We start from the raw sequence: 12,601 nt of genomic DNA, 5'->3' as shown, positions 1-12,601 counted from the left end.
GCCAGTGTTTACAACATGGGCTGTATAAGAACAGCAGCATGTAATATCAGCCTTCCCACCAAAATGACAAAGACAGGAATGATGGACAGACTGACACTCATCCCTTATTCCCCTCCTTCCCCTCAGTAACAGATTCCTCCCTTCTCTACCATAAATATTCATCCCTTATTCCCCTCCTTCCCTTCAGTAACAGATTCCTCCCTTCTCTACCATAAATATTCATCCCTTATTCCCCTCCTTCCCCTCAGTAACAGATTCCTCCCTTCTCTACCATAAATATTCATCCCTTATTCCCCTCCTTCCCCTCAGTAACAGATTCCTCCCTTCTCTACCATAAATATTCATCCCTCCTTCCCCTCACTAACAGATTCCTCCCTTCTCTACCATAAATATTCATCCCTCTGTGACCACGTCTGTCTGTCTGTCTGTCTGTCTGTCTGTCTGTCTGTCTGTCTGTCTGTCTGTCTGTCTGTCTGTCTGTCTGTCTGTCTGTCTGTCTGTCTGTCTGTCTGTCTGTCTGTCTGTCTGTCTGTCTGTCTGTCTGTCACCACGTCTGTCTGTCTGTCTGTCTGTCTGTCTGTCTGTCTGTCTGTCTGTCTGTCTGGGACCACGTCTGTCTGTCTGTCTGGGACCACGTCTGTCTGTCTGTCTGGGACCACGTCTGTCTGTCTGTCTGTGACCACGTCTGTCTGTCTGTCTGTCTGTGACCACGTCTGTCTGTGACCACGTCTGTCTGTCTGTCTGTCTGTCTGTCTGTCTGTCTGTGACCACGTCTGTCTGTCTGTCTGGGACCACGTCTGTCTGTCTGTCTGGGACCACGTCTGTCTGGTCCTTCTGTAGCTCAGTTGGTAGAGCATGGCGCTTGTAACGCCAGGGTAGTGGGTTCGATTCCCAGGACCACCCATACATAGAATGTATGCACACATGACTAAGTCGCTTTGGATAAAAGCGTCTGCTAAATGGCATATATTATATTATTGTCTGTCTGTCCGTCCGTCCGTCCGTGACCACGTCTGTCTGTCTGTGACCACGTCTGTCTGTCTGTGACCACGTCTGTCTGTCCGTGACCACGTCTGTCTGTCTGTGACCACGTCTGTCTGTCCGTCTGTCTGTCTGTCTGTGACCACGTCTGTCTGTCCGTCTGTCTGTCTGTGACCACGTCTGTCTGTCCGTCTGTGACCACGTCTGTCTGTCCGTCTGTGACCACGTCTGTCTGTCCGTCTGTCTGTCTGTGACCACGTCTGTCTGTCCGTCTGTCCGTCTGTGACCACGTCTGTCTGTCCGTCTGTCCGTCTGTGACCACGTCTGTCTGTCCGTCTGTCCGTCTGTGACCACGTCTGTCTGTCCGTCTGTCCGTCTGTGACCACGTCTGTCTGTCCGTCTGTCCGTCTGTGACCACGTCTGTCTGTCCGTCTGTCCGTCTGTGACCACGTCCGTCTGTCCGTCTGTGACCACGTCTGTCTGTCCGTCTGTGACCACGTCTGTCTGTCCGTCTGTGACCACGTCTGTCTGTCCGTCTGTGACCACGTCTGTCTGTCCGTCTGTGACCACGTCTGTCTGTCCGTCTGTGACCACGTCTGTCTGTCCGTCTGTGACCACGTCTGTCTGTCCGTCTGTGACCACGTCTGTCTGTCCGTCTGTGACCACGTCTGTCTGTCCGTCCGTGACCACGTCTGTCTGTCCGTCCGTCTATCTGTCTGGGACATTATTTGCTTGTGGTATGTGTGTTAGTCAGTCTGTGGTACGGAGATAGCAGGTCCCTTGGGGTCATCAAAACGGTCCATGGTGTGTAACTGCATGATCATATGGAGGCCGTAGGTCAGGACCATGAGCATCAGTAGACTGGTGAGCAGTCCCATCCAGATACCAGGACTGAAGAACCCTGCACAGTCACTGGCATAGGAGAACTCTCCCCCTGCCACGTTGAAACCCTGGATCTAGAGGGGGGTGGGGAGATGGGAGAGAGAGGACATGGGAGAGAGAGGACATGGGAGAGAGATGGGGGGTGGTGAGAGAAAGAGGGGGGGGTGGGAGAGAGTGATAGAGGGGGGTGAGAGAGAAGAGAGAGAGAGGACATGGGAGAGAGAGAGCGAGAGAGAAGTTGTTGTTTCAACTTTCAGTTAGTATTCCGTTTTCGTTTCACAGATACACACTGTTACACCCCCTACCTGGAAGTCAGTGAAGGAGACCCTCCACTGGTTAGCAGGGTCTTTGGAGGTGCGCGGAACCAGCAGGGGGTATCTGAAGTTAGTGACTGACTGACAGCGGTAGGAGTACTCAGCCGGTGCGTACACGTTACGGCTCCCGTTAAACGTTGCTTTCTGACCGTCGTATTCTATCTCCACGGCGTCTAGCGTGAACCAGCGGCGAGCTGACACCTTGTAGTGGCGCTGGGACATGGCAAACCTGGAGACACACACACACAATGAGTTCAAAAGAGTTTGTGTATGTGTTTGTAACTGTGTGTGTGTGTGTCCAGTTTACTCACACTAGTTTGAAGGAACGGTGTCCCAGGATATTCTCATAGTTTAGAACCAGACTGACAGAGAAAGGTGAAAGAGAAATATTGTAATGAAAATGGACAACATAATAATTCATTCCAATCATTTCCAAGTTCAGCAAGGCTGCTGTTTCCATAGCTTCTAACAAAGATCTAGACAGGATGTGATGTCAGAGGACTGTTCACAACTTCCTGTCCAGCTCTAAACCCAGAACCGCTGACCCCTAACCTCTGACCTGGAGTGTGATTGGTTGCAGAGGGAGCCCTGGAGTCTAGGGGTCACGCCCTCGCCAAAGGTCAGAGAGGTGAGGTCGTGTCGTTCCCAACGACCACCACGGAGCACGCTCACAGTCAGGTTGTCCGCCCACAGCATGATACAGCCGGCTCCGCCCTCCTGGAGAGAGAGATTAGAAATATATATCAGGCACAATCAACTCAAACAGCGGCACCCACAGCGGAACCCAAAGCAGTACCAGGCCGATCTCCACAACAAATACGATGATGAAACTTCTCTGGCTGTTATCCCGTTACAGTGGGGCGAAGAGCACCATACCAACCGTGAAGCACGGGGGTGGCAGCATCATGTTGTGGGGGTGCTTTGCTGCAGGAGGGACTGGTGCACTTCACAAAATAGATGGCATCATGAGGGAGGAAATTATGTGTATATATTGTAGCAACATCTCAAGACATCAGTCAGGAAGTTAAAGCTTGGTTCCAAATGGGTCTTCCAAATGGACAATGGGAGGGGGAGGAGGAGAGAGAGAGAGAGTTGGGAGGGGGAGGAGAGAGAGAGAGTTGGGAGGGGGAGGAGGGAGAGAGTTTTCATCCTGGAATATACAAGGCCTGAGGTCATCTGCCTTTGGCCTAAAGAGCAGGAACCTGGACTTCAAAGAAATTGGAAATACAGACATTGTCATCCTACAACAAACATGATATAAAGGAGATGGACTGGTTGGCACTGGTTGCCCTCTAGGTTTCAGATGGTATACCCAGTGTATATTCCTAGTGCATGGTATACCCAGTGTATATTCCTAGTGCATGGTATACCCAGTGTATATTCCTAGTGCATGGTATACCCAGTGTATATTCCTAGTGCATGGTATACCCAGTGTATATTCCTAGTGCATGGTATACCCAGTGTATATTCCTAGTGCATGGTATACCCAGTGTATATTCCTAGTGCATGGTATACCCAGTGTATATTCCTAGTGCATGGTATACCAAGTGTATATTCCTAGTGCATGGTATACCCAGTGTAGATTTCTACACTATAAGATTTGAATAAATGTGAAAATGTAATAATTCACAGTATGAAAAGAGGTGTTTGAAAAGACTGACTGAAATTTCAGCCTGTTTTGTTCGGATGGAGTTGGTCTGCCTGGTGACATCACTAGGCAGTAAATTCATTAATAACTCTGAAAACAAGCTATTTTTGGTCTTTCCCTTCCCCACTCCTTGAAAGATTCCTCTTGCTAAGAAGCCATTTTTGTTTCTTTTTGACCATTTTAATAGAAAACAATCACAGTAAGGTACTTAAATTGTTACCCAGAGATGAAATCAGCCACATTGGGCCTTTAAACAAGGTAGAAAGAAACAGATCTTACCTTAAACTCAACTGGAGGGTAGACTCCGGTCTTCTCCTTGACTAGTTTCTCTCCTCTTTCTCTCTCCCGCTGTCTGTCTCTCTCCCTCTTTCTGTCTCCGTACTGCAATAGGGAGCGCCCTCCTCCCACACCAGCCTCCATATCCATAGACAGAGATGGTGATACCTCCTAGGGAGACAGAGAGAGGTGGTAACCACACATCAGGCACAGAGAGATGATGACACCTAGGGAGACAGAGAGAGATGGTAACCACACATCAGAGACACAGAGAGATGATGAAGCCTCCTAGGGAGACAGAGAGAGGTGGTAACCACACATCAGAGACACAGAGAGATGATGAAGCCTCCTAGGGAGACAGAGAGAGGTGGTAACCACACATCAGAGACACAGAGAGATGATGAAGCCTCCTAGGGAGACAGAGAGAGGTGGTAACCACACATCAGAGACACAGAGAGATGATGAAGCCTCCTAGGGAGACAGAGAGAGGTGGTAACCACACATCAGGCACAGAGAGATGATGAAGCCTCCTAGGGAGACAGAGAGAGGTGGTAACCACACATCAGGCACAGAGAGATGATGGCACCTCCTAGGGAGACAGAGAGAGGTGGTAACCACACATCAGAGACACAGAGAGATGATGAAGCCTCCTAGGGAGACAGAGAGAGGTGGTAACCACACATCAGAGACACAGAGAGATGATGGCACCTCCTAGGGAGACAGAGAGAGGTGGTAACCACACATCAGAGACACAGAGAGATGATGACACCTAGGGATACAGAGAGAGATGGTAACCACACATCAGAGACACAGAGAGATGATGAAGCCTCCTAGGGATACAGAGAGGTGGTAACCACACAGAGAGAGATGATGACACCTAGGGAGACAGAGAGAGATGGTAACCACACATCAGAGACACAGAGAGATGATGAAGCCAGCTAGGGATACAGAGAGAGGTGGTAACCACACAGAGAGAGATGATGACACCTAGGGAGACAGAGAGAGATGGTAACCACACATCAGAGACAGACGGAGGGCTCTGGATGGATAGGCAAAGGATGGCTACTTTGAAGAATCTCAAATATAAAATATATTTAGATATGTTGAACACTTTTTTGGTTACTACATGATTCCATAGTTTTGATGTCTTCACTATTATTCTACAAATGTAGAAAACCCTTGAATGAGTAGATGTGTCCAGACTTTTGACTGGTCCTGTACATCAGAGAGATTTAGAGTTAGAAAGTTGAATAAATGTAAACTCTCCTTGTATATGACAAACAAATAAACACACAGACATGGATAAACACACTTACCCGTGAGGGTCTCATTGCAGTGTAGACGGCAGTGTAGGGGACAGACTGGCTCTTCATAATGCTCATCACCTGTCCAATCACCTCATCTAACACACAGACACCAAGTTAGTCTTCAGCAATCTGCTGCATTCTGTAATAAGGAACATGCAGGTGATGTTTGTCCCAGCAGAGCAACGTACAGTAGAACACACGACTAGAACAGTAGACGCATAAAACAGACCGGTAGACCAGTAATACAGTAGACCGGTAAAACGGTTTTACAGTAGACCGGTAAAAACGGTTTTACAGTAGACCAGTAATACAGTAGACCGGTAATACAGTAAAAAGGTAGACCGGTAATACAGTAGACCGGTAATACGGTTTTACAGTAGACCGGTAATACAGTAGACCCGTAAAATGGTTTTACAGTAGACCGGAAATACAGTAAAAAGGTAGACCGGTAATACAGTAGACCAGTAATACAGTAGACCAGTAATACAGTAGACCAGTAGACCTGTAATACAGTCAAAAGGTAGACCGGTAATACAGTAGACCGGTAATACAGTAGACCAGTAGACCGGTGAAACAGTAGACCAGTAATACAGTAGACCAGTAGACCTGTAATACAGTAGACCAGTAGACCAGTAATACAGTAGACCAGTAGACCTGTAATACAGTAGACCAGTAATACAGTAGACCAGTAGACCAGTAATACAGTAGACCAGTAGACCTGTAATACAGTAGACCAGTAGACCTGTAATACAGTAGACCAGTAGACCTGTAATACAGTAGACCAGTAGACCAGTAATACAGTAGACCTGTAATACAGACCAGTAGACCGGTAATACAGTAGACCGGTAATACGGTAGAACACTCACCATTTCCATTGAGAACCTCCTTAGCAGACATCAGATCAGATCTGTTAGAAACCAAAATCAGGTAAACCACACCCATATCTGTATAAACCACACACACACATAAAAAAAATAGACCAGTGAGATAAGCAGAATCGTGTGTGTGTGTGTACCCGGTGCTGTAGGGTAGTCTGAAGACCAGCAGGGCGGGGGTAGATGCGTTGAGTCGTAGCTGGCTGAGTGTCTCTGGTTCCATGTAGAGAGGAGAGGTGTCTAATTGGTCCTGGAGTTGACCGATCACAGCACTGGATGCTGGCCAGGCCACGGCAGGCAGGACCAATGGGGAAGGGCTGGAGAGGAGCGCCCCTTCAAGGTTAGGGAAGGCACTGTCCTGCTTGTTGCCAAACGCCCCTCCGTACATGGTGAAGTCCTCAATGCTCATCTGGGGGGGGGGGGAGCAAGCAAGAGAGAGAGAGTCAATATATGGGATACAAAGGTAGGTTTGCGAGAGAGTGTGTGTGTATTACCTTGTCCTGCAGGAAGAGCAGTACGTTGCGCGGGGCGGACCCCAGGGCGGTCTCCAGGTATGAGCTCAGCTGAGTGACACCCACTATGTGACCAGCAGCAGGAACAGCCTGGGACGGCAGACCAGACCTGACATCGTTCAGGAGGGCCAGAAAAACAGGAAAAACTAAGAGGATATGCCTGACCTCACGGTGAAATGCCGTGAAATGCCGAATACAACAGGTGTGGTAGACCTCACGGTGAAGTAATTTTTATGAATAATAAAATACAAAATTAGAATTGAACAGCAGCAGTAAAATAACAATAGTGAGGCTATTTACAGGGGTACTGGTACAGAGTCAATGTGGAGACTATATACAGGGGGTACCGGTACAGAGTCAATGTGGAGGCTATATACAGGGGGTACTGGTACAGGGTCAATGTGGAGGCTATATACAGGGGGTACTGGTACAGAGTCAATGTGGAGACTATATACAGGGGGTACTGGTACAGAGTCAATGTGGAGACTATATACAGGGGGTACTGGTACAGAGTCAATGTGGAGACTATATACAGGGGGTACTGGTACAGAGTCAATTTGGAGACTATATACAGGGGGTACTGGTACAGAGTCAATTTGGAGACTATATACAGGGGGTACTGGTACAGAGTCAATGTGGAGGCTATATACAGGGTATTACGGTACAGAGTCAATGTGGAGACTATATACAGGGGGTACCGGTACAGAGTCAATGTGGAGGCTATATACAGGGGGTACTGGTACAGAGTCAATGTGGAGGCTATATACAGGGGGTACTGGTACAGAGTCAATGTGGAGGCTATATACAGGGGGTACTGGTACAGAGTCAATGTGGAGGCTATATACAGGGTGTACTGGTACAGAGTCAATGTGGAGGCTATTTACAGGGGGTACTGGTACAGAGTCAATGTGGAGACTATATACAGGGGGTACTGGTACAGAGTCAATGTAGAGGCTATATACAGGGGGTACTGGTACAGAGTCAATGTGCGGGGGCACCGGTTAGTCACGGTAATATGTACATGTATGTAGAGGTTGACCGATTAATCGGAATGTTTTTAAAATTGTATAAACTGCCTTAATTTTGCTGGACCCCAGGAAGAGTAGCTGCTGCCTTGGCTAATGGGAATCCATAATAAATACAAATGATGGTCTGCTTGAAACATGTAGGTATTACAGACTCAGTCAGGGAGAGGTTGAAAATGTCAGTGAAGATACTTGCCAGTTGGTCAGTGCATGCTCGGAGTACACGTCCTTGCGGCCTTGTGAATGTTGACCTTTTTAAAGGTCTTACTCACATCTACTACGGAGATCGCGATCACAGTCGTTCGGAACAGCTGATGCTCTCATGCATGTTTCAGTGTTACTTGCCTCGAAGCGAGCATAGAAGTAATGTAGCTAGTCTGGTAGACTCAAATCACTGGGCAGCTGGCGGCTGTGCTTCACTTTGTAGCCTGTAATAGTTTACAAGCCCTGCCACATCCGACGAGCGTCGGAGCCGGTGTAGTACGATTCAATCTTAGCCCTGTGTTGACGCTTTGCCTGTTTGATGGTTTGTCAGAGGGCATAGTGGAATTTCTTGCAAGCTTCTGGGTTAGAGTCCCGCTCCCTGAAAGCATCAGCTTTATCCTTTAGCTCAGTGTGGATGATGCCTGTAATCCATGGCTTCTGGTTGGGGTATGTACGTACAGTCAATGCGGGGACAACGTCATTGATGAAGCCAGTTTCTGATGTGGTGTACACCTCAATGCCATTGGATGAATCCGGGAAATATTTTATTTACCTTTATTTATACAGGTTTTTTCTCATCTCTCTTTTCCAAGAGAGACCTGGTCCGATAGCAGCAGCATATTCCAGTCTGTTAGAAAAACAGTCCTGTAGCTTAGCATCTGCTTCACTATCTTACCGGAGGCTGCGGTTCTATCCTACAGAAAACACTTAAAACCAGCCAGCTGTATGTTATTCACGTCGTCGTTCAGCCATGACTCGGGGAATGACAGTTCTTAATGTCCCGTTGGTAGGACATACGTGATCATAGTTTGTCTATTTTATTATCGATTGATTGTACGCTGGCTAATAGGACCGATGGTGAAGGTAGATGATGCTCTCAGCGTCAGATCATTACAAGGCACCCGCACCTTCATCCCCAATACCGCAGTCTCTTTCTCCTGCGAATGACGGGGATAAGGGCCTTGTCGGGCATCTGAAATAAATCCTTCCCATCCGACTCGTTAAAGAAAAAGTACTCCCCCAGTACGGGGTGAGTAATCACTATCCTGGAAGCTCTTTTCGGTCACAAGACACGGTGGCAGAAACATTATGTACAAAATAAGTTACAAATAAGTTTTTTTTTTAAACGGCAGCCATCTCCTTTGGTGCCATTCGGTCCTCTCTCGTCAATAGCTATTGAGCTATGAGCTATGACAATGGTATCAGGGAGGGATGGAGACGGCAGCCATCTCCTTTGGTGCTATTGAGCTATGACAATGGTATCAGGGGTGGATGAGACGGCAGCCATCTCCTTTGGTGCCATTCGGTCCTCTCTCGTCAATAGCTATTGAGCTATGAGCTATGACAATGGTATCAGGGAGGGATGGAGACGGCAGCCATCTCCTTTGGTGCTATTGAGCTATGAGCTATGACAATGGTATCAGGGGTGGATGGAGACGGCAGCCATCTCCTTTGGTGCCATTCGGTCCTCTGTCGTCAATAGCTATTGAGCTATGAGCTATGACAATGGTATCAGGGGTGGATGGAGACGGCAGCCATCTCCTTTGGTGCTATTGAGCTATGACAATGGTATCAGGGGTGGATGGAGACGGCAGCCATCTCCTTTGGTGCTATTGAGCTATGACAATGGTATCAGGGGTGGATGGAGAACAATCAACACAAATAAAGATGCTGATTGTTCTCCATTCTCCCCTGATTCTGAATATAACCTTTTGTTAGTGTGGTGTTCATTTTTTTATTTGAATTTTTGTCATTTAGCAGACGCTCTTAAGCAGAGTGACTTACACAAGCAATTTGGGTTAAATGCCTTGCTCAAGGGCACATCAGATTTTTCACCAAGTTGGATTGGTGATTCGAACCAACAATCTTTGGTTTACTGGCTCAATGTTCTTAGCCGCTAGGCAACCCGCGACCCGGTTTTTCTTTTTTCAATGTATGGGACTCGGAGAGTTAAGATACGGTGTTCAATCTTGGTTTCATCAGACGAACATCAAGGCACCTAAAGACTTTCAGACCAGGAGAAAACAAGATTCTCTGGTCTGATGAAACCAATATGGAAGTCTTTGGCCTGAATGCCAAGCGTCACGTCTGGAGGAAACCTGGCACCATCCCTACGGTGAAGCATGGTGGTGGCAGCATCATGCTGCGGGATGTTTTACAGGGACTGGGAGACGAGTCAGGATCGAGGGAAAGATGAATGGAGCAAAGAACAGAGATTTTGGAACAAAGTAATGTGCTGAAGCGTACAAATTCCTCTTCTTCCCTGACTGACAGAATAGGATACGTTATGTTTTTAAATCTGAATTTTATCTCAGCAGCCTTTTTATGAGAGAACAATGGTTTAATTTATGCTTGTCAGTCAATCGACTGCTCTTTCCTCTCCCAGACTCGGCGGTTAACCCGTCAACTTTAGTGAATCTTTGTTTTAATTTCAACAATTTACTACCTGTGATGTTTTAGATGACTTGTACAAGACTTAATTTTTTTTTTTATCCACTGGTATGCTAGATCCATTCCTAGTTATAAATGATGTGGTTAACTGTACGGATGAAAATGTAACATTGTGCTGCCCTCTCATTGACCTCAGGCTTTCGATACTGTTGATCACGCACTGCTAATTCAGAGGCTTTCTTCAACTGGCCAAGACCAGGCGGCATGGAACTTGTTTAAACATGACTTGACATATGGGGCGGCAGGGTAGCCTAGTGGTTAGAGCATTGGACTAGTAACCGAAAGGTTGTAAGTTCAAATCCCCGAGCTGACAAGGTACACAATCTGTCGTTCTGCCCCTGAACAGGCAGTTAACCCACTGTTCCTAGGCAGTCATTGAAAATAAAAATTGTTCTTAACTGACTTGCCTAGTAAAATAAAAGGTCAAATTAAAAATGTAAAAAAATAAAAAAACATAAAACTCAATATGTATCTACTGATGGTGTTAAATTTGGTTGTCTGTACATAACAAAAGGTGTTGCACACAGGTCAATTCTGAGTCCTGTACTTTTTACTGTTTACATTAACAATACTGACTTGTCAGCAAACAACTGTAACCTGCACTTGTATGCCGATGATACTGTTGTGTATGTTATTGCCCCCATGGTTGACCAGGCTCTTTGACCAGGCAGTCTGCCTTCATTGTATTACAGAAAAAAATGTATTGACCTGAAATGAATATTGAATGCAGGTTAAACAAAGTACAGGGCCTTCAGAAAGTATCCATACCCCTGGAATTATTCCTCATTTTGTTGTGTTGCAGCCTGAAATCAAAATGGATTAAATATTTAAATTCTCACCGATCTACACACAACACCCCATAATGACAAAGTGAAAACACATTTCGAAATGTTTGCAAATGTATTGAAAATGAAATCCAGAAATAGCTCACTTACATAAGTATTCACACCCCCGAGTCATCATGTTAGAAATACCTTTGGCAGCGATTACACCTGTGAGTCTTTCTGGTGACATTTATAAGAGCTTTACACACCTGGATTGTACAATATTTGCACACTATTCTTTTTTTAATTCTTCAAGCTCTGTAACATTGGTGGTTGATCATTGATAGACAGCCATTTTCAAGCCATAGACTTAAGCCGATTTACAGTACCAGTCAAAAGTTTGGACACACCTTCATATTCAATGGGTTTTTCTTTATTTGTACTATTTTCTACATTGTATAATAATAGTGAAGACATCAAAACTATGAAATAACACAAATGGAAACATGTAGTAACCAAAAAGTGTTAAAGTCAACATATATTTGAGATTGTAGATTCTTCAAATAGCCACCCTTTGCCTTGACAGCTTTGCACACTCTTGGCATTCCCTCAACCAGCTTCACCTGGAATGCTTTTCCAACAGTCTTGAAGGAGTTCCCACATATGCTGAGCACTTGGTTGGCTGCTTTTCCTTCACTCTGCGGTCCAACTCATCCCAAACCATCTCAATTGGGTTGAGGTCAGGTGATTGTGGAGGACATGTCATCTGATGCAGCATTCCATCACTCTCCTTCTTGGTCAAATTACTCTTAAACAGCCATGAGGTGTGTTGGGTCATTGTCCTTTTGAAAAATAAATGATATTTCCACTAAGCACAAACCAGATGGGATGGCATACTGTTATGGTGTCTAGTTGATAGGTAATCGACTAGCCGGACTGTTCTACAGACTCCAGTTGTATTGGTGTCTGTCTTTATTCCTTTATCTAACATATCATACTGAAACACATACCGCTGCAGAATGCTGTGGTAGACATGCTGGTAAAGTGTGCCTTGAATTCTAAATAAATAACTGACAGTGTCACCAGCAAAACCCCTCCACACCGTCACACCCCCTCCACCATGCTTTACGGTGGGAACCACACATGCGCAGATCATCCGTTCACCTACTCTGCGTCTCACAAAGACACGGAACTAAAAATCTCAAATTTGGACTCATCTGACCAAAAATGGTCAATTTCTCATGTTTCTAACCCTAACCCTCTGAACAGTTGATGTTGAGATGTGTCCGTTACTTGAACTCTGTGAAGCATTTATTTGGGCTGCCATTTCTGAGGCTAGTAACTCTAATGAACTTATCCTCT

At 46.1% G+C, this 12,601-nt stretch overlaps 1 protein-coding gene across 1 annotated transcript; it reads right to left on the bottom strand.

Annotated features, from left to right (window-relative positions):
- Window positions 1-1,569: 1,569 nt before the first annotated feature.
- Window positions 1,570-7,020, bottom strand: LOC124026772 (V-type proton ATPase subunit S1-like; the record flags this gene model as incomplete). Its single annotated transcript, XM_046339514.1, has 9 exons — window positions 1,570-1,937; window positions 2,169-2,406; window positions 2,489-2,539; window positions 2,737-2,894; window positions 4,105-4,272; window positions 5,418-5,503; window positions 6,275-6,315; window positions 6,424-6,692; window positions 6,778-7,020. Coding segments are annotated over 9 exons (1,464 nt in total), but the record flags the coding sequence as incomplete, so codon positions are not given.
- Between the last annotated feature and the right edge of the window lie 5,581 nt (window positions 7,021-12,601).

Source organism: Oncorhynchus gorbuscha, unplaced genomic scaffold (genome assembly GCF_021184085.1).
Source record: "Oncorhynchus gorbuscha isolate QuinsamMale2020 ecotype Even-year unplaced genomic scaffold, OgorEven_v1.0 Un_scaffold_2818, whole genome shotgun sequence".
In the NCBI taxonomy this organism is placed as follows: Eukaryota; Metazoa; Chordata; class Actinopteri; order Salmoniformes; family Salmonidae; genus Oncorhynchus; species Oncorhynchus gorbuscha.
This window is presented reverse-complemented; position numbering and strand designations above follow the sequence as displayed.